At 36.8% G+C, this 27,338-nt stretch overlaps 2 protein-coding genes across 3 annotated transcripts in view; both read right to left on the minus strand.

Moving 5' to 3' along the window:
* Window positions 1-1,030: 1,030 nt before the first annotated feature.
* Window positions 1,031-18,364, minus strand: LOC111505689 (suppressor APC domain-containing protein 2). Its single transcript, XM_074182040.1, has 3 exons — window positions 17,271-18,364; window positions 6,010-6,222; window positions 1,031-2,063 (listed from the first exon to the last, which is right to left on the minus strand). Exons 1-3 carry the CDS (start codon window positions 18,249-18,251, stop codon window positions 1,938-1,940), a joined length of 1,320 nt encoding a protein of 439 aa, XP_074038141.1. The 5' UTR covers window positions 18,252-18,364; the 3' UTR covers window positions 1,031-1,937.
* An 8,535-nt stretch (window positions 18,365-26,899) lies between these two features.
* The window catches only part of LOC111505687 (uncharacterized), a 203,652-nt gene continuing 203,213 nt past the window's right edge, over window positions 26,900-27,338 (minus strand). For both annotated transcript variants that reach the window (XM_074182413.1, XM_074182414.1), the window contains one exon: window positions 26,900-27,176. In XM_074182413.1, coding sequence (XP_074038514.1) covers window positions 27,108-27,176 — 69 coding nt within the window. In that variant the 3' untranslated portion in view covers window positions 26,900-27,107. The remainder of the gene's footprint in view (window positions 27,177-27,338) is intronic.

Genomic DNA, 27,338 nt, shown 5'->3' on the forward strand with positions numbered 1-27,338 from the left:
GTGGCGTACATGATTAAATACACTCTTGCATACTCACCGGTTTTTTACCGACCATTCCAGTCTCGAATGCTCGGTGAAATTGTAGTTACTATGCATCAACTTCGTTTTGGTAGTGCGTGCTAACAACAAAGCAACTGATTGTTTGACCGATAAGAATCCGGTGAGTGTGCAAGCACCCGCTACCAATAAAATATCGGCCGATTTTATACTGGCCGTCCAAAATCGGTGTGTGTGCAACTAGCGTTACTGTACTGAAGTACCGCCAGGAACAACACATAATTGTGACTGAATTCTGGAGGACTACGAGGTGACGACTTCAGTTTTAATAACCTGCATTTACTTGCGCGACTCATTCAGTGTCGAAAACTAAACCGAGTTCGTCAGCCGCTCGGGTATATAGCTGTTCTCTCGTGATAGCGGACTATGCAGAGAAGGGGACCCAAACTCCTCACGACTTTACAGGCTCTATTATGTCATGTAGACACTCCAAACACAAAAAAGTCTACGGCCTCCTTGCTGTTGGGGAAAGTACGAGTACAACTGTGGAACGGACGATTTGGGATGCAAATTCCTATGGAGATGTATTTTTTTTATTACTATCATTATAGATGAGAGGGTTGAAGAGGCGAGAGGAATCATGTGAAGCAATTGACGGGAAATTAATTTGACTGGCAGTATTAGCAGTTCTGAAGAACAGTTATTCTAGGGCAATCAGTTATCTTGATTATAAATAACTCAATTTTTTATTTAATTTTCTTTATTGTTGAATGCTTTCTTTGACAGTTGTTTTGTGTTGTTAAGAATTTTAGTTAAAATAACAAAAACTGCACACTGGATTACTAAAGTGATTTCATAGATTTTCCCAACGACTGCATCTAGCGAATTGCAAGTGATTTAGGTACAGCTTGAAATGTATACTGTGAATCAGGTCCGAAGAACTACCAAATACTTGTATAAGTACAATTCAAGTATCAAAGACCTAGGAGTTTAATTGAAGCAAATTCAACTTTGAAAATAGGTTCACAAAAGATTATTTAACACGGTTCTTTCTTTAATATAATAAAAAAATTGAGTTCACAAACAATTCTGGCAATCCAAATAATCTTTATACAGATGTCTCACATATCGGAAATGGTAGATATGATATTATGATAGTAACTATATTATACAATCGAAAATACTATATTTTAAATTAAAGAATCTGTGGAAATCAAATAAAATTCAATTCTTTTTTACAGGTAAGGTAGACAACTTAATTTTTTTAGGACTTTTCAAATAACTTTCCCAATTTGGTGTTTTCGTTTATTTTATTAACCTTGTCTACCTTATTGAAATATTTTTTGTATGTATGTATATATAGATATAACCTTACACGCGAGAAATATATATTCATTTATATTTACCTAATATTTAGTTCTTTATATGCCCGTTATATTATATTTAAACTGGCATAAATGGCACTTAATGGTCTCATATCTGTGTTTGACATTCACTAATTTACAAATCAATGAATCAGGTATTCTTCCTATCAGAATATAAATGAGGCGAAAATGCTACATTTGCTATCTCACGACATACCGTTTTAGTTAAATTGCTTTTTGGGCAGCAACTGAATAGCATTCACGTAAAGATGGCAAATTAAAAAATTTTCGATATAAAAAAAATGATTATTACTTATATAAAAATCAAAGGAAATTATCAAGTATTGCCTCAAGACCACTTATATACAGAAGAATGATTTTTCATATGATGATATCTCATCTTGGTCTTTTCCGAGATAACAATAACATAAGTTTTACTAAACATTTATGAAATTCAGCTACTTATATCTAACAAAAAAAAATGGAAATTTTCACAATTCCTCAAGTCATTTCTATCTTCATTACTGGGTAACTCTTGTTCATATTTTCTTGTGTTTTTGCGCTTTCCTTAATAATTCAAAACACCGCTTCTTCCTGAATATTATTCCTGTTCTGCGGTTCAGTTCTCATCTGAAGAACTTGAATGAGATTAGATTTTTCTCGCTCTAGAGCAGCGATTCGTTCACTCTTCTTACTCACCTCCTAAAAAAAATATAGAATTAGAACATTGTATAAGTAAAAACATTTGATGCGGATACAGTTTTTTTTTCTTATATCTACCCGAGAACTAATGGGGTATTTTTTGTAGAGAATTCAACGGTTCTTTGAGTAGAGAGAGGAACAAATAACAGAATTAATGTATTTTTATTTTTTGTTTCAAGCTCCAAATTTCAATATAGTGTGCCAAATTAATGAATTAACTGTCTTAAATTAATTAATTTTCAACATTATTTCACTAATCACAAACTAATTTATTTATTTATTTATTACACTTAGCAACTAACACTTAATTTATTTCCAATATTTGAATGTCTTGTTTAGCCGCTCGATTCACTTTCTGAACTGTCCTCTTGGGCCGGGAAGACGTGCTTATATCGGTAACGGTAATTTTACCGGCGATTCCCGACTGAATTCTTTCGCGGTGAAGTCATGTGTTTGTTCCATGATTCGGCCGGCGTACTGGTCAGGGGCGACTTCAGATTCGTTAAAACAGTTATAACAAAAATTGTATTACAATCAATTGATAATAATAATAATAATAATAATAATATAAGTTTATACATGGATACATACAATACATATTTTAGAATATATATCTTATAATAAAAAACTAAGATATCAATGTCACGAAGAGAACTTGTTGCAAGGTTAACTAATTCACTGATATTTTTGAATCAACGAATCCCAAATTTTCATTAGTCAGCCAGAAACATTGAAAAGTGAGTATTCTCTAATTTAGATAAACTGTTCACACGATCATCGTCATGGTTGCAGACCAAGATACCACAAAGCCGTCTGACTTCATTAAGGAGAGCCAATATTTTAGTAATATAAGATAACTAACAATAAAGTGGTAGGTATGTGCTTAATAATGTATTCATACTTTCTACTTCAAAAACTGGGTTCTTTTACAGATATAAGGCGATCTATGTTTTATATCATAACGTCATTGTTCTTAGGATGTGACATTGAGGACGTTTTTGATGCGAATTTAACTCGATAACAAAATATGCCGAATGCACTTTCGCATGGCGAGACGTCAAAAATTAATGCTCTGGAATCTGAGAGAGTACGAAAATATTCTCAATTACATATTACTATATAATTATTTAAAAATAAATATTTTGAAATAAAATCTCTAAATATTCATCTCTCCCAAATACCTACCGTAGGTTCTGGTGACGCGGTTAGATTTCTATATATTTATTGTTCAAATATTAGCTTTGCTAAAAGATGACCAACATTTCCCCCTAGATTTTGGATTATTGTTTATGCTTTGGAACCTTGCAAGAACGTATTCAGAATTTGGTTTGGGGGACGACTGAGGTTAAAACAATAATCATATTTCTTTAATTTCGTTCCTCTTGCAGAAAGGAATGATAGCAACTCTGAAACACCGTCCATTGAACACATTTGATTAAAACGAAACAAGGCAGTGCCTTCGTGATTCACATACAGGAAGAATATACATTCTGCATGGACCAATGAAGTTTATTATGAATTATACTTCAATATGATCAATATTACAGGCATTATGCCTGCGTAGTATGCATGTACTTTCTGGCTGGTACACCACGAGTCGAGAAAAGTGTTGCATTGGTGCAACACAACACAATACTGTTAAATATAGTTTCAAATAAACAAGTGAAATGGCCACAGTCAACTAAGGAAACACCTCCATATTATGGGGCTAGTGGACACACCTCTATGCAGGATGTGTGAACAGGAAGATGGGACTGTCGTAGGTCTTACGCGAGTGTTCGGAGTTATTGTCAATAAGAGAGTATGTGTTCGGCGAGTCTTGGCCTACACCTGTCGATATAAAGGAGATGTCTACTAGTGACCTGTCCACCTTCCTGGACAGAACAGGATTGACGATGATCTAGGAGGACAACTCCTCGGGAGGATGTACAATGAGTCACATGTGGCCTATGTGCTGTGGGCCTACACTCACCCTACCTAACTCTACAGAATTCAGAATAAAGAAGTGAAATGATTAACACTTTTCCAATTTTATCATAGATACAAATTTGAAATTTCTATAGTTAATGAAGGTATGAATGTAAATATTTCAATTTGGCACATGCTTATTTTCGTTTCGATCTGAGCTCTTAGTTATTAGTTCAATGCTAGTCAAGTTTTTAGGTATTAAGCATATGTTTCTTAGTTCTGATTGAGTTTCCATAAACGCTCTCGTTGATTTGTTATGATTGAACTAAGTTCTCAGTCTTATGTCTACTTATTAGATATAATGCATAAACACTTCCATTACCCAAGTATATAGTGTTCTAAATTTATTATTCGTTACAATACCGGGCATACAGGCTTCGTTCACGAGTAGGTACGTCAAAAAATTTGCTAACGAATGGCCCGATGATGATTTTCATGTGATTTCCCATTCTAAATTAAGTTTTTCTTCTGTTATGTTTTCTGATTAGGTAATATTTAATAAGAATATAGTACCATTAACTAATAAAATTGCTGTTACTGCGCGCTTACACAAGACACAGTTCTTCGACAGAACAATGATTGGCGAACACTACCTGAACTTTCTTCGAGAAGAATTATTTTCCTAATGCAGAATACCATAAGGCACTTGATCACAGAATTTGGTTGCAGCAAAATGGTATTCCCCACTCTACATGGTGATCATACAGTTCGGGAATACTTCGATCATATATCGATGAACAGGAAAGGGGATCTACTGAGTAACCAACAAAATTACCAGATTTAACCCCGTGGGACTATATTTTCTGAGATTATTCAAAAAGTGAATTAAATAGTCCTGACAAGGGCACTGCTTCGCCATCAATGTATAACAATTCAGACGTTTATTTGGGTTCAATGATTCTCCTGTGCGTTATTTTTTCATAATGAATTTTGTTGTTATCCAAATTTTTCATTTGAAAACATATTGGTGAATATCTTCGTTATTCATCAAGCGATTTTAGCAAACTTTTTTTGTTGTACTCAGAATAAAAAATCTAAGGAACATCACAGGGGGTATCTTACCATTTACATTTTTGATGTCGGGTTTGGCAATTTGCCTTGAGTGTAAAGTCACAGTACCTATAGCTAAACCTAGTAGTGTCACTCTGGTCGAAACATTTGATGTTTGTGTCTCACAGTTTTATTTTTTAGGACTACTGCGCATTCATAATAATCGTCCACGAGCCGATTTGCCAGTGTTTGTCATTTCATACACTGCTCAACAAGTGAAAAATAGATATGAACTGAAATTTCATGGAAAATTAAATGGGTGTTTTGTAGTAATGTAGAATATTATGAAACGCTATTTGTATCTGCTACAAATACAACTCTTGAATATATTTAAAAATATAAGTACGAAATATTACATTTTCAGCTTATTATTCAATACCTTATCTTTTAAAATAGGCCACAAACTAAGGAATGCTGAAATCGTTATTTGCCACCTCTTTGCAAACTTTATTCTAGTGGTAATATCTTCGTTGTTTTTTTCAAAACAAACATATTAGACAAAACAAAACTTCTCTATATAAAAATATCATGATTCCACAAGTGGAACGTCATCAGTCTGATAGGCTAAAAGCGGTAAATTCCATGAAAAACTTCAGACATGACAACGTTGCCGATTATCGAGGCAATTCACAGCGCATCCAAAAACTATCCTTTACGATTCGATCATGTGTGCTGTTATTTTTACCAAAAAGTGAGACTACTGGGTCCTATGTCTTTTATCATTCTACTATGATAAAGTGGTGAAGGGTTGACAGTAATATGTCCAAATGGCAATTTTTTCTAGATTTTCATTTTATTTTAGAGGATTTAACCGTTACTTTTAGGAAGCAATATACCGCCCCATTTGTTTTTGGGAAATACGTTTATTATCTCCTATTCTATTCCGTTCTCTTCATGAATGAATAGCCAATTTAAGTAAATTTTATACCTCAGTAAGTAACCTATTCTGTCGCTTCAACCTATCATTCAATTCCTGCGGCGGCGGTTGGTTATGAGGGTAATGATTCACGGCTAAATTCATATGGAGTGGTAGACCACCTCTTTCCCAGCTCTCTGTTAAGGCTGCCAGGTGCCTGTTGACTTCCAGTACTCGGGCCCTTTGGAGTTCAAGCCTTTCTTGTTGAGCTTCCGACCAGTGTTCCTGTTGAGAATGTAAGAAAGTTAATGTTTTGTAATTGACACATGCTCTTTGGTAGCTTCAGACAACAAAATAATTGATAAAAAAAATATATCTTCATACGTTCTGTTCTAAATATATTAGTGTTAATAATAATTAAATGACTATATATTTCACGGTATAAAAAACTTTAAGAAGTGTTTGAAATATGAAAAAGTATGTAAATTGCTTGGGAATCATTTCAGCTCGTCATTTGATGGCACAGAAAAAAAAATTAAATGGTTAGTTATTAAAGTTTTTCCAGATTTTCAACCACAACGCAATTGGCAAAATTCTCCATTTACTTCATTAATATTCAAACCTTCTGAATCGTTCACGCATAGCTGAATAACAACACTATTTTAAATGTGTTGAGTGATTACCCTATTTTTTTATCTAAAATGGGTTCTTGTTCATTTTGAATTAAAGTCATCAACATCTTCATCAACACTTCTTTTGATAACGAAACGAGCTAATACGTACAATATGTTTTGGTCGATGTTTTCAACAACTGCAAGCATGAAAATAACCTCCAATATGATGCTCAGAATTGTAGAAATAGTAGCTCTCGTTATTTTAATTTTAATACGAAATATAATTACGGTACAAAATACTAGTTGGCAAATTTTTGGAGAGGCAACTTCCACCTTTTGTCATTTGTCAGATTTTTTGTAAATTCAACGATATGTATCAATACTTCAGCCTTACAACTTGAAAACACTTATATTCCAAAGTAACTTAACAATTATTTGAAATTTTTACCCATTTCAACGCTGCCTTTAGTTGCGCTGCCCATCTTCGAAACGTTTTTTTCCACCAGGATGATTCACACTCACTATCTTCTTGATGTTTCGATCGCCGTACATTACATTCCCATAAGGCAGTGTTTCTCAAACTTTTCGAATTCACGGCTCCCTTATGATTTTTGAAGGTTATCGCGGCGCCCGAACGTAAAGACTACACTAGATATTTAATTAATAAAAGTAGGTAGGTGACTTTCTGAACAGATTGAATTTTGCAATTACCGATATTATCATATTGTCAGAGGATTTTTATTAATAGGTACCGATGTATTACCTTTACTCTCAGTTATCTATGTTGTAAAATGTTGTACCTTGAGACCCACCCGTCGCCCACGGCGCCCCAGTAAAAGTTCCACGGCGCCCCAGGGCGCCGCGGCGCACATTGGCATAAGGTGATTTGTCACTGAATTATATCCCAACATTTTCCTCCTCATCAAGTTACTCCGTCTCGATTAACTCGCCTAACTTGATTTTAATATTCGGAGGATCAAAGAATGTGAAATTTCACGGCAGGAGATAACTGTGTGAAACTTATTTTCCTTGACTATCCGTTGGATCGTTGTCTGCAGGTTTTTATTCCTGATGTTTCGTTTACTACTGCGGTAGACTTTATTAAAGGCGATGTGGTAATGGTCACAGTACCCGAGTTGGTGGCGGGTTGGCTGTCCTTGTTCATCTTTCACTGCCTGAACCACTGCGCATGCTGTTTTTGGCGAGTGCATTGGCTTGGGATGTGGGAGTTGGGCAAACCGGCCATCGGATGCCTGATTCCACGTAACCCCGCTGGATAGGGGAATGACTGAATCACTTGTGGTTCTGTTATTCTCTAACTGAATGAAAAATATCTCGTTGGCGGTCAATGTTGAAGCTTGGCTTTGCAAGTGACCGCATTGGGGAGCCTCATTTATCAATGATATTCGAGGATTGAGTTCTCTGTCGATCCTATAGATGTCGTCTTCGTAAGGCAGATGCCATCGCCCTTACTCACTTAACCGACAGGTACACTTAATGAGCTTTTCATGAGTCGACAGGGCCGTACTCGACCTATTTGCAACAGTAGTCTCATGTTGATCTAGCAAGGCACTTGTAACGACGACTCCGTAGAAGGAAGAGTCGAATATATATTTTTTGTCCATTGTCCTAATTCCTTTATTAAAGAAGAATTTCCGTAGGAATATTCTTATCGTTGAAATGTTTCTTTAGGTTATAAAAAAACACATTCCCCTCGAATAGGAAAAATTACGTTTCATCTCTAATTAGGTACAAGAAATTTATACCAAGATACAATGGTCAAGTTGTTAAATTAGTTGTTGGATAAATTGCGTTACGGTCATTACTAAATTAACCGGAGCATGGCTCTTGATTATAAATGATTAGTATTGCGGCTTGAAATAATACATGTAGATTTTATTTGAAACTTGATACGAAAAGTGCGTGAACTCTTGATTTCAACTTTTTTTATTTGTTTTAACACAATTGTAAACTGAATGTTCTGAGAACAGATAGAGTAGAGGTTATAAATACGAAATGACTGAAAATGAAATGCTGTCAAACCGAAACTTTTGTTGCTGGAGGGTATTTGGTACTGCTAGAGCAATTTTTTCTTCAGTTTGAGGAAAACTATGACACGATAGTGAAAGCAAAAATAATTTTTTTAATCAATTCAGTGGATAGTTGAAATTCTAACAGAGCAAGTGAGCGTTGAAGATACATCACTTATTGAACTCCAAAAGATGAAATCAAAAAGACTCATTATCCAAATTTTTTGGATGCGGATTGCTCAATTACTTACACAAAAACATCAATTAGTCTGTGAATAGCCAGTAAATCCAGATCATACAGACTGCCTTTCTTCAACAAGTTTTCAATGTTTCGAAACATTCAACAAGAAATGCAAGTTGGAGATTATATCAACATTACATTTACTATTGCACAGCTTGGTTTATTACTTCCATCGTCATTATTCCTTTTGATTTTCCACATATTTATCCCAAATTGCAGTATTGAACTAAAGTGTCAATTTTGTAATCACTCTCCACCGAAAAACACTCTGAAGAAAGGAACTAACTGGTTAATATCTGAACCTCAAATGCATTTGATCGATAAAATCATCAAGAAATGGAATTGCAATTGCAAATCGAAAATATCTTCAAATTTGCCTTTATTCTGTCTTGTTATTTACATGTTTTGCGGGGACTTCAATATTAAAAAAAAAATTAAATATTTTTTTTCCGTTAACCAGCTATCGCACCCCTACGAACGGCAACCCTCAGAAGTCGAAACTTGTGCGAGCTAAGGGATACCGAGGTCTTACCTTTTAACGTATGATTCCTAACTATCAATATCTTACTCATTTCGTTGACGGTGATTAAAATTAAATCAATATGGTCTGAAGATGATGATGGATAATCTAAAAAGGGGATTGAAGGGTTTTTCTTAAGTGTGTGGAAATAAAACAGATGAGCAACATAAACTTTCAACAAATCTGGTGCTGATGATGCACCGTAATAACGATGGTACTTTCCAGAAGTATCTGAGTCTAGAATCATCACTCACTTGCTCTGATTTTTTCACGATGGCGTTTAGAATGGTTCTTTTTGAATCTCAGCAACCCATCATGGTTTTCCACTCGGTTTGTATCACCTAAGGGGATCGAAATTTCCACCTTGTTTTGGGAAAATTTTATTTAATATTCTATTCCAAAAGTCTCAACCCTTCTGGCAGAATTCTTGAGCAAATTGTCTACTGAGGAAATGATTTTTGGATAAATGCTTAAGTTTTTTGGGAGTTCTGACCCCTGTCAGCCTTTGGGCACGGCCGTATTTTCATCAAATAATTTTTGAAGACTGTTGATAGGTAAGCAGGAGGTTGAAACGTGTGTCAAACATCTATACCATCTATATGTAACATCTATAGCCGACGTAAAACCGATTGCTGACGAGGCGATGCATGCCATGGCGACAGGTCGTCATGCGCAAGCGACTGTGCGATTCTCTTCCCACTGGTTTGGCGTTACGCTATCTCCCTCGTCACACTGAGCTCGGATATCTTTAGTGTATAGAGTTGTGTATACATAACCTGTGTTTTACTGAATAAATAATTTTTAAAAATAACTAAAAATGAAATATGTCTAACAGTGATAAGTTAGAAAGAGAAAGTAAGCAGCCTCCTGCAAAGAAAGCAAAATCACACTACGACACACTACCAAGTCAATAATATTTAAAAATTGAAGTGTGCATTTATCTGTGCATTAAGCCGGCGTATATTTAGTTTGTCTCAAGAGTATGAACTTGAAATACCTGGGAATTGTGGTGGACTCTGGATTATTATTCATAGACCACCACAAGGAGGTAAGAAAAAATATGAGTACACTAGCAGGAAAGATGAGGAGATGGACGGGCGAAATATTGGACTAAAGAGAGAATGTGTTAGAATCATATTTGAAAGGGTATCAAAGCCTGCAATTATGTATGGAGTGCAAGTGTGGGGGAGTATAATGTATGATAGTAGAGTGAGGAGACAACTGAGCGCGACGAAGAGGCCTTTTCTGATTGCCTCATGTGGGGCGTACAGAACGACCCCGACGGCCGCGCTCAGCGTGATCTCAGGTATAGCCCTACTTCATATAGAAGTCGGGGTCAGATACCATGAGTGGAGAATGCATGGAGAAAGGAAGATTGAAGATGGAATGAAAGGAACAGACAAGGTACTTCCCTGGGTTCAAGGGATGTTGCTGGAGGAGACGCCGGACGAGGGAATGACTGAAGTGTATGTGGACGCCGGAGCGATAATGGAGGATGGAAGAATGGGCATAAGCTGGGCGGAAGAAAGGAAGAGCGAGAGCATTCTAGGGAACGAGATAATTCCGGAACTGAACAGTGTGAACGAAGCTGAACTGATTGCGATAGAGAGAGTGGTCAAGATATGTAGTATGAATGAAAACGTGAGAATAATCAGCGATTCCGCCATAGTGTTAGAAAGAATGAAAGCAGTGCGAGTGAGGAACAAAAGAGTAGCGAAGATTCAGAGAATGATTGGAGCAAGGAATGAAAGTGGAGCAAGGAATGAAAGGGGAGCACGGACTGAAATAGTATGGCGAAAATAACACCAAAGAGATAATCCTGGAAATACAACGGCACATGAGGAGGCCACCAAAGGTATTGGTGAGGAGCGCGTGACATGGGAAGTAAGAAGCATGAGCGATAAGAATGAATAGAGAAAAAGGGTAAAAGAGCGAATCAAAGAAAAATGGCAGCATGAATGGAATAACGGAATGACAAGGCGACTGCTATACAGATTTTGTAGAGGAGTCGGGTATGAAGCACTGAATCTGTCGAGGAAGGCTGTGCAACTATTCACAGGGCACGGTAACTTTCCAGGTTACCTGCTAGATTCAATCTGGGACCGGGGGTGCCTTGCCATGTGGGCGGGGGGAGCCTGAGACGGCAGATCATGTGCTTGAGAGATGCATGCATGGAGACAAAGTTGGAGGGAGAGAATGGAAAGAAAGACTGGAACTAGAAAGGGGCAGAATGCAATTTAGAGATATAAATATTAGAAAGAGTGAATGGATACGCATCGCGAATGAACGGGCAGAGAGCGTGGTGCGGGATGAATGGGATATATGAGAAGCAGGCTGTCAGCTTACTGACATAACGGAGAGGGGACGATCTTACCAATGCGAGCCGATCGGTATGAAATGTAAAGTAACTGACTTGAGGACCTGTAATGTTTGTTTGCTTTCTGGTTTAAGTATTTATTATCGTTTAAAACTGATTTCAATTATTAGAATGATAATATTTGAGTTTAATGTAAATGAAATGTAATGTAATGTAAATGTAATATATTTGGATTAACAGAGTTGGGTATTTTACCCGTTAATTTGAACAGAGGGTTTCCTTGGCAGTGGTTGAGCTGGATAGAGGGAAGATGCTCAGCTGAAAGGCTTTCGAGCCAGGACAACTGAGGGCGACGGCACTATTCATGTCTCAAGGGTCAGTAAATGTAAAATCTACTCTCTTGGTAGATTCAAATTCACACAATTTTCATAGCATATAATATTTTTTAATTGATTTTTGATTAATTTTCATTTCATTCTTGTGCACTAAAATACTTGCTTGAAGAATGAATTTCATTAAGAGCGACAAAATTGTATGGTGAATTTATATAGAAACATTCATTATTGTTATTTATAATTTAAGATCTATAGTAATATATTGCAATAACTATTAACTAGGATTCTTCAGATTACTAGTATGTTAAAGCCACATTAAATTTATTTCACGTATATTTTAATTACATATTTTTTATAAATATTTCAGTACCCAACAATCATCACAAGGGCCACAAAATATCAATATTGATGTTTCACATCTGCCAGGCGTTCCGTGACGGCTCATAAGTTTTTAAAAAAATTATGCTCTCCGTGGATTTTTCAAAATATATTTTTTCTCTTGAGATATGGATTTTATCTCTGATTTTATTTTAGTTTTCACACTTTATATAAAAACTCCATTTGTGTAAATAAACAAATAATGAAGGCGGGAAATGATTACTGCACAGACAAACATTCTTTGCAAAGATGAATTTCATGTGAAAAGTTATTTTTATAAAGTAGGTTAATAGTAGAATTGTGTTTTGTGTAATATAAAACGAATGTAATGTATCCCGTAAAATAGCTTATCATTGCATGTCCGCTGGTAACTCTGATGACTTTAGAGTTAAACATTTTCTTTTACTTTCTAGTGTTCAATGATGGGAAACGAACTGTGAATATTCCAAAAATCTAACAATTTCTTTCTCCTAATAAGCAAATATTGAATTACTTCGTTTAAAATTCAATCGTTAATATGTGAGGTGAAGTGAAAAAATCCCATCCGGTGGCAAATAGAAAAAAAGTCTTTCTATAAAACGAACATCCTGAATCTCTTTGTTTTGTTTTGGCTTTTATTGCTCCAATAAAAATCTCCAAAATGTTTTTCTTGAATATTTTTCTGTAAGTTGGGCTGAAAAGTTCATGTGCTAACATAGATTTTTTTTATTTGATTTTATCATTCATTAAAGTTGCCTTCGAGAGCAATATAACGGCTGTAGGGGTCATACAATTTTTCGATACCATTTTTATAGTACGATTTCTCTTTAGTCTCAAAATAGGTCTCAGTTTCGACGATTACCTCTTTATCAGCACTGAATTTATTTCCAGCGAGCATTCTCATGAGGCCTGAGAACAGAAAAAAGTAGCTGGGGGCAGGTCTGGAGAATACGGTGGATGTGAAAGCAATTCGAAGCTCAATTCATGCAATTTTGCAATCGTTTTCTTTAATTTGTGACACAGTGCATTCTCTTGATGAAACAGCTCTTTATTTTTCTCCTAATGGAGCCGTTTTCCACGATCTTGTCCTTCAGACGCGCCAATAACGCTATGAAAAAACCATCAAGATCGATGAATATCAAACTATGCGCATCCTAAAATACTGTTACCGTAACCTTGCCGGCCAACTGTTTCGTCTTTGCACGCTTTGTAGTAGGTTCACCACGTTGTTTTTGGTCGATTTTGAGCTCGTGCGGCACCCATTTTGAACAGAAATTTCCCATACTCAAATACTCATGCACGATATGTACATATGTCCAACACGTTCCTTTGATATCTTTAGAGTCCCAGCTATCCCGATCAACTTCACTTTGCGGTCATCCAAAATTATTTTGTGGACTTTTTAGATGTTTACGTCTGTAACAGCTTTTTTGGGCGTCCACTGCGTGCATCGTGCTTCACTTAAAATGTTCTATCCCACAAACTAATACTCCGACAGCTGTTAAATTTGTTCGTGTCTTTTGAAGGTTAGGGCTAACTAAAACTTATATGGATTTAATACTAGAAGCGCCATCTGTGTGTAAGCACTTTTATTATATGTAGAAATTTCTAAAGAGCTACTTGATGTAGGATACCGTCTCCTAGTATGTAGTTCATTGGTGATCCTTCTCTTACCCCTCTTACTCTCAGTTCACTGATACGGTCAGTTCAATATTTTTCATATTAATAATCACTATTTTAACTTATACAGCAAGCGAAAGGTATACGAGGTCCGGCTATTAAATAACGAGAGGGCGCCCTAGACGGGTGGGAGAAAAAAACGAGTAGTGCGTTGGGTATCTGGAAATCTTCTCCTCTATTCACGTACCAAAACACGTAGCGGTTTAAAACGAACGTGTTTTTTTCTCGTGTCAAAAACCATATGTGACGAAAAACAGGAGCAACGTATCAATCTCAAATTTCTCGTTAAATTGAGAAAAACTCCCACTAAGTGTTATTATTCGTTGCGAGAGTCCTATGGGGACAATTCTCTATCTCGTGCGTGTGTTTTTGAGTGGTGTAAGCGTTTCAGTGAGTGCCGATAGAGCAAGGATATACAAATAAAAATTCAAGGCAACGTTGATAGTTTTTTTCGACATTAACGATATCGTGATGACAGAATGGGTTCCAGAGGGTCAGACTGTCAACCAGACTAACTATTTGTCAGATTTGGCAACACTGCGAGAACGAGTTCGTAAGAAACGGCCCAAGTTGTGGAAGAAAAACTCGTGGATTTTGAACCAGGACAACGCACCTGCCCATAACGCGCTAGGTGTGAAGCGGTATTTGGCCGATAAACGCACGAACACGCGCCGTACACGCCAGATTTAACACCGTGCGACTTTTTTGTCTCCGAAGATAAAATCTACTTTGAGAGGAACCCGATTTGAGTCGTTGGAAGCGGTAAAGCAAAAAACCGGCAGAGCTCCTAAAAGTCCTCACCAAAGAAGACTACCAGCACTGCTTCGATCAATGGAAAAAACGTATGGAAAGGTGTGTGGCGAGGGGAGGGGAGCATATTGAAGGGGAATATTCGAATGTTGAATAATTTTTATAATCAAACCCTTTTTCATAACCAGTCTCGTTATTTAATAGCCGGACCTCGTATCATATTACGTTAAAAAATCAAAGAAAATTGGGAAATAAAGGTTTTTAACTTTCCTCATTTTTGTATAAAGAGAATAAAAAATCCATTCCATTTGAAACGGAGGAGAAATATCTTGGCATTGCCCTTGATAAAAAACTCACCTGGAACGCTCACTTCGAAAAAGTTTTACACAAAGCCAGATTGTTCCTATGGACATGTCGAAGGATTTGTGGTAAAACTTGAGATTTAGGCCCCAAACAAATCCATTGGATTTATGTGATGATTGTCAGACCATCGATCACTTATGATGTGATGGCCTGGTGGCCGAAGGCTTTACAGAAAAGGCTTAGGCGAAGATCTCTGGCTTACAGAGACAGGCCTGTCTGGCCATCAGTGATGCCAACTGTACCACACCGTCAGCAGCCATGGAGATCCTTCTAGATCTACCTCCTCTCCACATTTTTCTGGAGAGGCTAGAAGGACTGCATATAGACTTGTGCACAATGTCAATTGCACAAATCAATTCAATGCAGGGTGCAACAGACTGTGGAAGTCACAGCATTCTGGTAATGACCTCTGATTTTATGCCTCCAACTGTCAACTACGAACTGACTTATAAAGTACTGTTTCCGAGTAGAGTGGACTGGATCCTCCTGGAAAAGGAAATATTAAGAGCAGATAGTTGTTGGTTCACAGATGGATCAAAAACATCTTCCGGTTCTGGTGCAGGTGTTTTCAGTCGCTGACCCAGGACAGAGATATAGACCTGCCTAGGAACCTACGCGACTGTATTTCAAGCATAAATTTACCGTGTTATTGTGTGCGAAGGGATTGGAAAAATCCAACAGAAGTCAATAAAAATTTTCTCGGACAGTCAAACGGCGTTGGAAGCTCTTGGCTCCTACCGAGCAACGTCTAAATTGGTAGCAAAAAACGACTCTTCTCGATAGGAAGACCTAACAGATTGTCTCTGGTCTGGATTCCTGGCCAAACTGGCCTGGAAGGCAACGAAGCTGCTGACTCCCTTGCAAAGGAGGGTGCTGCAAGCAGCTTCATCGGACCAGAACCTGTCATTGGCATCCCTTTAGGCTTTGCTAAGCAAAGCTTGAACACCTTGATGGCAGGAAGATGTATGGACTTCTGGCAGAATATTCCAGGATTGGCTCACTCCAAGGTGTTTATTCACCTTTCGGAGCTTGATACCAAACAGTTGGTGGACTGGACATACTTTGTGCCTTCCCCGCTGGGGACCGAATCAGGTTTTTAGAGTTTGGCAGAGCCGTACAGATCTCCACCTAGAATGAAAATGCAAACAAACTGTTTTTTCTGCATTCATTATCAAGAAATTTCTTTCACACCAATTTATGAATTTCTTCGCTGAATTATTAAGTTTTTTTTTTGTAAGTCTTCAGGACTATCAGAGTCAGTTGCCAATGTAGTAACACCTGCATGGAGAACTACAGAATATGAACTGATATGGTCAAGTAGATCGTAATAACAAAAAAAAGCGGACTCAGAATAGATCCCTGAGGAACTCCCAGGTTCCTGTAATCTTTTAATCAGATCCCTTGTTGGATGTTTGTGATATTATTGTGAACATAATGCCAAGGTGCGCACCCTGCTTATTCTGTTGATACGAGTAACTGTATATGTTTTCATAGGTTGAAGCACCATGTTGTAGTGCCAATATATTATGTCTAGTTGCAACCCCTTTTTTCCATGAATGCGTTTGGCCATGAGTGCGTTTGCTCTATCTTTCTTTTTATTCTTCCTATGTAGCCTGGGATCTAGTATCACTAACACATATTTGACCTCCTTCGACAAATCTATCCCTTCACCTCGAAGAATTAGAGGTCCTAAGTCCTTTACCTCGGTCATCTCGATGAGGTAGATTGAGCTGTCAAACACAATTTCATCCCTAACAGTAGGTATAGTAGCAACAACAGAAAAAGACATATTCACTTATATCACACCTTCACAAACAATAGCTACTATTCCCGTGCTGCATGAAACACAATGAATTATTTTGAATTAAATATTTGAATATTTTGTTCATTAACATCTAATCTACCTTAATTATTCTACAAAAATCTATTTGATTTGGAACTTCTGGCGTAAAATGCTAATTGAGAATTAATAAGGGCATTTCACACCGTGTATTTTCTAGACAGCTTTCATAACATGCAATAGTTCTGTAATCATTTATATTTAAATAAATTATATATAGTCAGAATAACTGGAAAAACTGAACAGTGTTATCTTGACAGTCCATCTAAAAATTGATTCAACTCACCATATGACCCATTCGTCCCAAATATTTCATTTTTTCTTGAACAGCAGCCACTTGCTTCATATACCATTCCTTGGCTTTTTCCACAGCACTCAAACCTTGTAGCAGAACATCCTTTTCCTGTTCAATTTGCTTCATTCTCTTCAACATGTTATAGTCGATCCCGTTTTGCAAGGTGTGTCTCCTGGGTTCTCTTCTCCTCGAATTCGGTTTCTTTTGATAGTTGGTCCCTTGCAAGTCAGTTTGAGCGGAGGCTTTACCGTCCCCCATGCTCCTACCAGTTCTCAGCAGACCTCCTGAGAATTGCTGTGTTTGCCTTTTGTCCGTTCCTTTACTTTCTTGATCGTTCATCATCAGACCCATCTGCCAATTCTGTAGAGCGGTCCGGATTTCAGCCCTGTCCATATTCCCCGTAGAAGCCCCCCGTTCTAAGCCAATGGCAGTTCTGGGCGGCTTTGGAGGTCCGTAAAGCGTGGGTTTGTTTACGTTGGGAACAGGTTTTTCAAAGGCGTGAATGTCAACGGTTTCTAAATTCGTATCCTTACGGTCGGGTAAAAGTTGCGGCATGCTCAGCGTCCTTTGTTGGGATATCACATTGGGGCGGATAGCAGCTGTATTACCCCAATTCGGCTTTGGGGGAGAGTCGATGTCGAGAAGAGGTGCGGAAGGAGGTCGGTTCTTCACGCCCATTTCTTGATGCGGTTTCAAGTTGTCTTTCCTCTCCACCTGGTTTCGCAGCAAACAAATCTTCAGCCCAGCACAAAACCTCTCGAAAGATAACAACCCGTTGGCGGGGGTGACTTTCCTGAGGCTCTCTATGACGCCCTTGGGCAGTCCTTTGGTGTCGTCGTCTTGCCATCTGTTTTCTATTTCGGAAAAATTGACGAAACCGCTTCTCTTATCGTCCATAATGTCGAAGAGGGTGCGCATCGCAGTGACGAATTGCTTGGGTAGTCCGTCAAGGGTGGAGGAGGGTGATGTCATTCTTTGTACACTGTGTAGCACTGAACACACTTCATTCACTGACCCGACGGCGATTCTTCGGCCATGGAGCTTGCGACTGAGTGTGCAGCATTAGAGACGTGGCCAGCGAACCAGGTAAAAGGTGAGTTATACTCGAGGTATGGGTATTATTCAAGACAGGGGCGTAGCAAGAGTCTTTGTTTCTTAGAAATAGTTAATAAATTGATATTTAATAGTCATTTAAGGCGGATGGCACGCATGATCGCACATAGAACGGTCCAACCGTAGTCTATAATCTCTTTTGTGTTGTGGTTGGGCTTCGTCATGATTCGGTACAGATATTTTGGAAAACCGAGATAAATTTTAAAAGGCTGTTGGGAGGGTAACACGCTCTGATGACTCCGTTACTGATTCAGAATTTGCATTGGAAAATTGAATAAACTCGAATAATCTAAATATTTTCAGGATTGATTCACTGTGTTTTTACCGTTCATATGCATGACGAACTGATCTGTTTGCGATGGAATGTATAATCTCTTTGTATATTTTAAATTTGGGTACCAGGAAATAAATTTGATTGTGAAATGACTGAATTAATTGAGATCATTCAGCATATACCCATTAAAAATTCTGGATTGACAAAATAAGACAACGATAGTTTGATTTGAAAAATTGTATGATGAAAATTCTTGGTAAAATCTTCAACACATTTGATACATATTGTGAGATTTTATACATTATAATCTGAAAAAAATGTAACTTACTGTTTTTTGGGCATTTAACCTTCCACAATCTGAGAAACAAAGTTACAAATCCAATCAGTCAGTAACTTGTATTCACAAATCTTGTCTATAAATTGAATAATCTATAGAAAAAATGAAATTAATATCCTAAGGCTTCTTTTGGATGGTCAACATTCCGGAAATTAATCCCTTTGAGTTCTAAAAATCCAAATAACTCAGATATATGAGGTCTTTTAAAAAAGTAAGGTGAATTTTAATTTTTCTTGAGAACTGTTTATAAAATGTATCAATTGCTTTTTTGTTCCCTTCGACATTTTTAATAACTAGTACATCCAGGTTCTTCGTTATTTTCAATTTCATACGAGTTGTATACTTCGTCCAATGAAATATTTTCTGAATTTATCTACTACGATATTATTCTACTCTTTTTATTCAATAATAGTTTTCAGTATTCAAGAAATATTTGGGCAGCCAACTAGACCTATAATTTTTACTATTTTTCTGTTCATTAACAGTTAAAGTCCATGGAATTTCTCAACAAACTTGTTCTTTAAAACCAGTTTAATTTACATTTATTACAGATTACTTCATAAGGCGACTTTGAACGACTTTGAAGAATAATTAACAATGAGACGATATAACACCAATGACCTAACAATTTCACTATTAGATGACATAAACAGTTTCCTTCTCATAATTTATATTCCAAATTATAATTGAAATTTCAATGAGTCGTTAACTGCATTCCGAATGCATAAAAAAATGGTAACGTAATGAGCGACGAAAATGTTTAGAATAATAATTTACTTTCAGGAAATGAATTAGAGTACATCTTAGGTACACAGAGTAAAATTTTCAACGATTAATTAATTTCTATAAATGGGTTGGAAAACAGAACTCATGAAAGTCCTAAGTTTATTATCATGACCAAGTTTTGATAATTTTTTTTGCTTGCACGAAATTAGATGGAACTTTAAAAATCGGTATTTCAGTATTAAATTCGAAATTAACAAAAATTATATACTAATCTAATATGTTGAAATGATGGTGAAATACAGGGTGTAACAAAAAGGTAGGTCATAAATTGAACCACATATTCTGGGATCAACAATTACTCGATTGGATATAACTTATTTTAATGCAAACGTGCACACGAAAAAAGTTAAAGCCCGTGGAAAGTACGAAATAAAAATCGTTTTCTTCTGTTTAACAGTTCATTTTTAATAAAAATGGATCCATGGCATCCTTATCATAAGAGCATCTTTTTCATATGAAACCACGAAACTTTTCCATTCGTTACAATTAAATTGTTATTGCGACACCATTGGTTCAATACATCATTTTGAATTTTTTTTGCCACTAAGCACTTTTTCAAAAATTAAGTTTTTATCGGTATACGGTTTTTTTCATTATCCTTTAAATATTTTTTAGTTGGCTGTTCAAAACAGTCAAAAGCCGCTTAGTTCCTACAGATAAATAACTAACAGTTGACTTAACAATTAGGTACATATGATCATTTGTGACACCACTGGTTTAATACATCATGTTTTTTACCTCGCAGCACTTTTTCGAAAAGCCAGTTTTCATCGAGATGCGGCAAAAATTTTGAGTGACAAAAAGTAAGTTATATTAATTGAGTATTCATTTTATTTGCGGATACAAAAAATATGTTCAAATGTGTGGTATTTCCTAGAATAAATGTTCAAAATGGCCTTCATTTTCCTGAATACACATTCGGCAAGGTTTTATAAAAGTTAAACCGAATTATATCATTGGCTTTTAACGAAATCAATTTGCACTTTCAACAGAATACACATCCTCTTTCACAAAAACCCAGAAGCAAAAGTCAATAGGGTTAAAATCTGGACTTCTGGCTGGCCAAGAAAAAGGTGCATCAGGGTCCCTTCCAATTCAACGTCCGGGGTACAGACTGAAAAGCAGTTGAGTAATCGATGGTCGAATCCAAACCTTACTGAATGGAGAAAATGAAATTATTACATGTATTCTCATCGTACTAAATAAGTAATTCAGCATTGCACGGTTTTGCCTTTCCATTTGTCCAATAGTATGTGAGGTGATAGTCGTATTATACACCACCTTAGTTCCTGAAATGATTGTCTGACTTGTTAATATGAACTTATATTCAACACCTCGTTGAAATATTCACAGCAAGAATCTTGTAGTTGAGCTGATAGAACCCAATCGGTTCTTGAATTGATTTGCAATGCATCTCATTCAACAACCCTACAAATTGTCTCTGCAGTACCTTTACTCAAGGTATCTGGTAGCACCATCTTCCATTTTTCGGTGAGGGTAATCCTAAGTGCATTATAATAAGTATATTGGATTCAAGACCTAGCAAATGACCTCCTAATTGCTTCAGACTTTCGACAACTGCCAATCTTCATAACTCAAATCAATGATAGAGCTATTCCTGCTATTCTTCCTGGACTAGGAATTTGAATTTAAAACCTAACGAATGCACTCTAAATTGCTTCAGACTCTTGACAACTGCCAATGTTCTTATTTCATATAAATGATATCGCTTTTTCTACTATTCTTCCCTTGTCGTCTATGGGCTGAAGAACATGACAGGTCTGAATGAATTATCTCTTTACTTTGCAGCAGCATTCCGCTAACACCAACCTTGGATGTATCGGTATGAAGCCCGTTTCTGTGGCACTGTCGTGAAATGCCAAATCGAGTCTCATTATCTAGAGATCCTCCAGAGTTTAGAATACTGTGTTATGCTTTTCTTTCCACTACAACTCCAGTTCTATCTTAGTAAGGGATGTTAATGGTCGAGTAATCACTACAGATCCTCCAAATTGAAATTTTCTTACTGAATTAACGTTCTAACCGCAGTAATTTCCTTGAACCAGACTCAAGTCCATTCTATCGTTTTTTGTGTCCTGGATACTCTGAGCTCCTTCAAAAAAATAACATATCTAGTCAAGTATTCTTGAATGAAGCTGGCCCATACTCAATGAAAATTCGTGTTCCTTAGCGGCACCTTCGACTGCGGCCAAGTCCTGTCCAAAATTGTCTTGGGACACGAGACTCTGGTTTTCTCTCAACCAAATTTCTGGCATGCTAGCCTTCCTGTTGAACCTAGTGGCTAAATGTTTGAGTTTCTTTTGTCGAATCAGCTCCTCTATGATTGCTAGTTTTCTTTCAAGCACGGCTTTCTCCAACCGCTCCCATGCCTTGTTGATATCCGATATTATCTTACTTTCTTTCGGCGTGTTCGGGCGTTGGTTGTTCACCCTCATTTTTAACTATAACGTGAAGAATAGGATCTCCAGGTTGCCTTCTCTAGGAACTTGGGTGGGTTCTCCACGATGTGGTAGTTGCTGAACTCACCCAATTGTTCTTACACGCCCACTAGACCGTTGACGAACTTCCTGTCGCCAATAGCTTGAATGGTACTTTCGATCCAGGACAGCAAATCGCTAGTCAGTAACTCGTGCTCTTTGATCATACTATCTTTCTCCATGGCGATGATCACCACTTCCATATCAAAACGTACTACTAGTTTCGCTATACAGTACTTGCTCAAGTAGAAATGATTCTTCAATAGTTGAAATCTTCTGACACAAAATCAATGAAATATCCTCGAATAGCCAAGGGGCTTTGAAAGCACTTGGCGCTCATTAACGTTCAAGTTGATAGTGCTCATAAGACTATCCTCATAAAACAATACTCAGCAAACTGCCCTGCAGTTCTGATGATAATGACCTGAAACCTGTTGACTCTTGTGTCAGGAAGGGTGCTACAGAACAAGGATTCGGTTAGTACTGGAGTTTTTTCCAGTTTTAATCTTCCTTTTTGAAGATGATCACTTGGTGATCGAAACACCTGTCGAGGTGTTAAAAATAATGATTTGGTGTTGGGAAAAAACTCCAGTAATATTCATTACTACACCAAAGGTTCCAAACGGTGCATCATAAGGATTCGGGTTTTACCAAACGAATACTAAGGTATTTATATATTCTCCAAAGTATGTTCTCAAACAATTGCTAGACTGCAGCTGGGGTTAAAACGCATATTTGCAATTGAAGTTAAATTCTATTGTCGCCTTCGAAGAAGAGACCCACGGTTACCCATAGGGGTGAAATATATCGCTGACCCCGTTGATTTACATTCCAATACAAGTATATTGAAACTCCACTCTATTGCCATTTAGAACTGGAAATCTGGAAGTGAACTCTATCACTGCATTTGGGATTTAGACTTAGACCCATTATAGCTATTGACACCATCAGCAACCCATGGTTGCTAGTGCCACTATCGTTCTGAATCCTTAATCTACTGAATCCAAATTCATCATCACTTCTGGAAACAGGTACCATTTATAGAGTACATCATTCTAAATGATCTCGAGACATCTACCCTCGTCAAATAAAACTGATTATCGCTTATTGAACCTTCCTATAAGGTTGAAATCCATTTCTGCCTCTAGGATTGGAATCCATCTCTTTCATTCGAGTTTAAATTCATCTCCGTCGTTGGAGTTGAAATACATCTCTGTTTTTGAGATTGGGATCCATCACTGCTTTAGAGGTAGAATACCCAAATTCGTCGGTGGCTTTGAGTGCATCAATGCCTTAAGAGCCGAACTTCGTCTCTGCCTTCATACCAGAAAATATAGATCAGAAATTTATTGTAGCCTTCAGCACTGAAACCCATTTCTTCCTTTCAGGTTAAAATATATCGAAGACTTCAAACCTGCAAATCTGGCCTCATATCCATCTCGTTCTTGTAATTGTATTGATCCCAATACATATCGTAATGTTGTAGCCACCGCACAATAAAATAATATATTATTCGGAAATCATCAATACTGAACTCAATATTCATTCCATACACTATGAATGGCACTGTATTGATCTTAATACGCATCATAATATCGTACACACTGTACAATAAAATAACATATGATTCGGAAATTAGCAATACAGAATTCAGTAACCATGTCATACACTCTGTATGACATTGATCCTAATGCTAATCGTAATATTGTACATACTGTACAATAAAATCACATATGATTCAGTAATCATCAGTATTGAACTCATTATTCATTTCATACACTTTCTATGAATGATTGAGAAATCATCAATACTGAACTCAGTATTTATTTCATACACTCTGTATGATATTGATCTCAGTATTAATTGAAATATTGTACTGCACAGTAAAATACCATATGAATTAGAAATTGTCAATAGTTCACTTAGTATTCATTTAATACACTCTATATAATATTGATCTCAATATCCATTGGAATATTATACTAACTATACAATAGAATAAATAGCATATAAATCAGAAATCATAAATGCTGGACACAGTATTCATTAAAATACACTCTGAATGATATTGATTCTATTGTTGTTGGCAATTATTTTTTCAAATATTACTGACAATATCATGTGCTCACCATCACCCCTTTTCCGATCTGGATATAAACAACTAAATGAATAACAATGCTTTCACCTGGGTGGCTGGAGTTGACTGACTAATTCCCATCCAATCTCTCGGGCCCCGCATTTTTTTCGGGTACCGCGTTTTTTTCCACCCATGTCGATAGTACACAATATGTTATTGTTGAAGCAACTGTTTATTATTTATCCATAGGAACTATTCCCACAACATGCAAAAGGAAAAGAAATATTTTCGAAGAATAACTAGTACGTTCGTTTCATGTGAAATTCTCATTTGTAAGGCTGCAGACCTGTGAGATTGCTTATTCCCTTTTCTTTGTACATGTGCAAAATTAATATTCCACTTGTGATCACCAACTTCCTTAGAAATAAGTACTTACTCAGATTGTTACGGTTGTAACTGTACTGGGTACATGAATCCATGTATAGTCATAGTCATCTTATTGTATATTTATATTCATCTTCAATAAAAATGTATTCCTCTCAAAAATCATATGCCCAACGGCATTTGATTTCAACTGATCAAATAATATGGAAAATTACTACCTTTGTTCAATAGCAGACGTGAATATATCCCACCGTTGCTTTATAAGAAAAGCAGATATAATAATCATATAAATATATTTTAGCCAAAGAAACATCAATTCACAATCGAACTTAACGAATAAACCATCACCCCTTTTCCGATCTGGATATAAACAACTAAATGAATAACAATGCTTTCACCTGGGTGGCTGGAGTTGACTGACTAATTCCCATCCAATCTCTCGGGCCCCGCATTTTTTTCGGGTACCGCGTTTTTTTCCACCCATGTCGATAGTACACAATATGTTATTGTTGAAGCAACTGTTTATTATTTATCCATAGGAACTATTCCCAAACTAGAATCTACAATGCCGGAAATTACTTTTCGACAGCATCTAGTCAGGCGAATTTTGAAACAGCTCAATATCAACCAGGCGTCTGGTTCTTATAAAGTGCCCTTCATCGTACTTAAAAAGTGTGCAGATGAACTCGCACCAGTATTTTGCAGACTTTTTAACCTGCGTTACAAGAAAGGGGGTTTTCCTTCTTGTTGGAAGATTGCTCGCGTTCAGCCTATTCCCAAAAAGGGCAAGAAAACTTTTTCAAATAACTATAGACCAGTCGCTTTGCTACCAGTGATATGAAAAATCATGGAGAAAGCCATAAACCACCATATCCTCAAATATTTGGAAGGCTTCAACATCTTGAACCATCAATATGGTTTTCGGAAACAAAGATCAACAGGCGACCTTCTACTGTACGTCACCCATATTTGGAATAACGCAATCGAGAAACATGGATGTCAAGACCTGTTCCGCTTGATATTTTTAAAGCCTTTGACCGTGTGTGGCATGAGGGTTTGCTAGCCAAACTTCGATGCTATGGCTTGTCGGATCAGCTCTTCAGCTTTCTGAAAGAACGTTCCCGGCAAGTGGCCGTCAATGGACATCTCTCGAATAATTTCACCATCAACGCTGGTGTTCGCCAGGGATCCATATTGTCTCCAACCCTCCTTCAATTATATATCAACGACTTATTGGAAAAACACATCAATCCAATATTTTGCTTTGCTGACATCACACTTTTCTCGTCATTACATGGATTACAGGACATCGGCTGCGGCTGCACATCTTCACCGGTAGCAGGTGGTTGAATATCTTAATGAGGATCTAGAAGTAATTTCGAATTGGGATGAAAGTAACCAGGTTCAATTCAATACCTCAAAAACCCAGGCATCGGTTTTCTCCAAAAAGATAAATGTCTCCGAACCGGAGATAATAATGTCAGCTTACTGCTTCGATAGGTTTGTTGAAGGTTAAAATGGACACCAATTTGTTTTGGCACAATCATGTCGTTGTAATTGCAAAGGTTGCGTTTCAAAAGCTTGGAACACTGTTTCGAACCAGAAAACTGTACACAACTCAGCAACTTTTTATGCATTATAAAGCTCAGATCAGACATTCTTCGGAGTATTGTTCAAATGTATGGAGCTCCCCCCCAAACATATCCTGAAGTCTGGAACATTGAAGAAAAGTTGGAGATTTGTCTCTCTTCAACAGATATTTTCAAGGGAGATGAAACTGTTTAAGAACTCTTTCATTTGGAGAACGGCGTTTATGTGGAATAAACTTCCTGAGAACGTTTTTACACATGGATTTACACATTATTTAAGAAACGATGAAACTAAAAGAACACATCCTACAATGTTTTGAAATATGAAAATCGTCTTTACTGTGTGTGTTCTGAAATAGACCATTTGCGTACTAGATGCGTAGGTACAATTGAAGTAAGTTGGCCAACTTTTACTCGTCATTTGTTGATCGATAATTGTTAATTTGTCTGCATAAACGTGTCCATTGGAAACTGAGGATTTCACCTAATTGTTACTAGCTCATCGAGTGTGCATAAATTCACCATAATTCTCATTCTGAAAAATCACTGTTAAATATATTAATACTTTAAAAAAGGGAATTTATTAATTGAATATGTACAATAGAATTATAATATAAACTATATGACTATAATAACAATATGTACACAATATAATTATACAAATATGGTTGAAAAAATATAAATTATCGGATATGAGATAAGAAAAATGGACGATTGCTGGCCAGCAGCACAGGGGAGGGTTTCACTTTTGGAAAACGTTTCTACTAGTATCAGCAATTGGATTCAGTCCTCGTCGCCCTTGGAGCTCCCAACTGTTGGACAACTCTTTTCTCGATTTCCTAAAAAGACCACAAACAAATTATGAAAAATAAACATAGTGTTTCCACACTGCCACCAGTATTTAGACTCAGATCCCCAGTAATGCAAAAAAGCCTCAGTTAAAGCAAACTTCAATGCAATTCATATTGGCAGTAGGTATAGCAAAAAAGTTAAAGAATCTT

The sequence above is a fragment of the Leptinotarsa decemlineata genome, unplaced genomic scaffold (assembly GCF_025532065.1).
Source record: "Leptinotarsa decemlineata unplaced genomic scaffold, Ldec_3_MD MMD2_tig00026328_RagTag_RagTag, whole genome shotgun sequence".
NCBI classification, from domain to species: domain Eukaryota; kingdom Metazoa; phylum Arthropoda; class Insecta; order Coleoptera; family Chrysomelidae; genus Leptinotarsa; species Leptinotarsa decemlineata.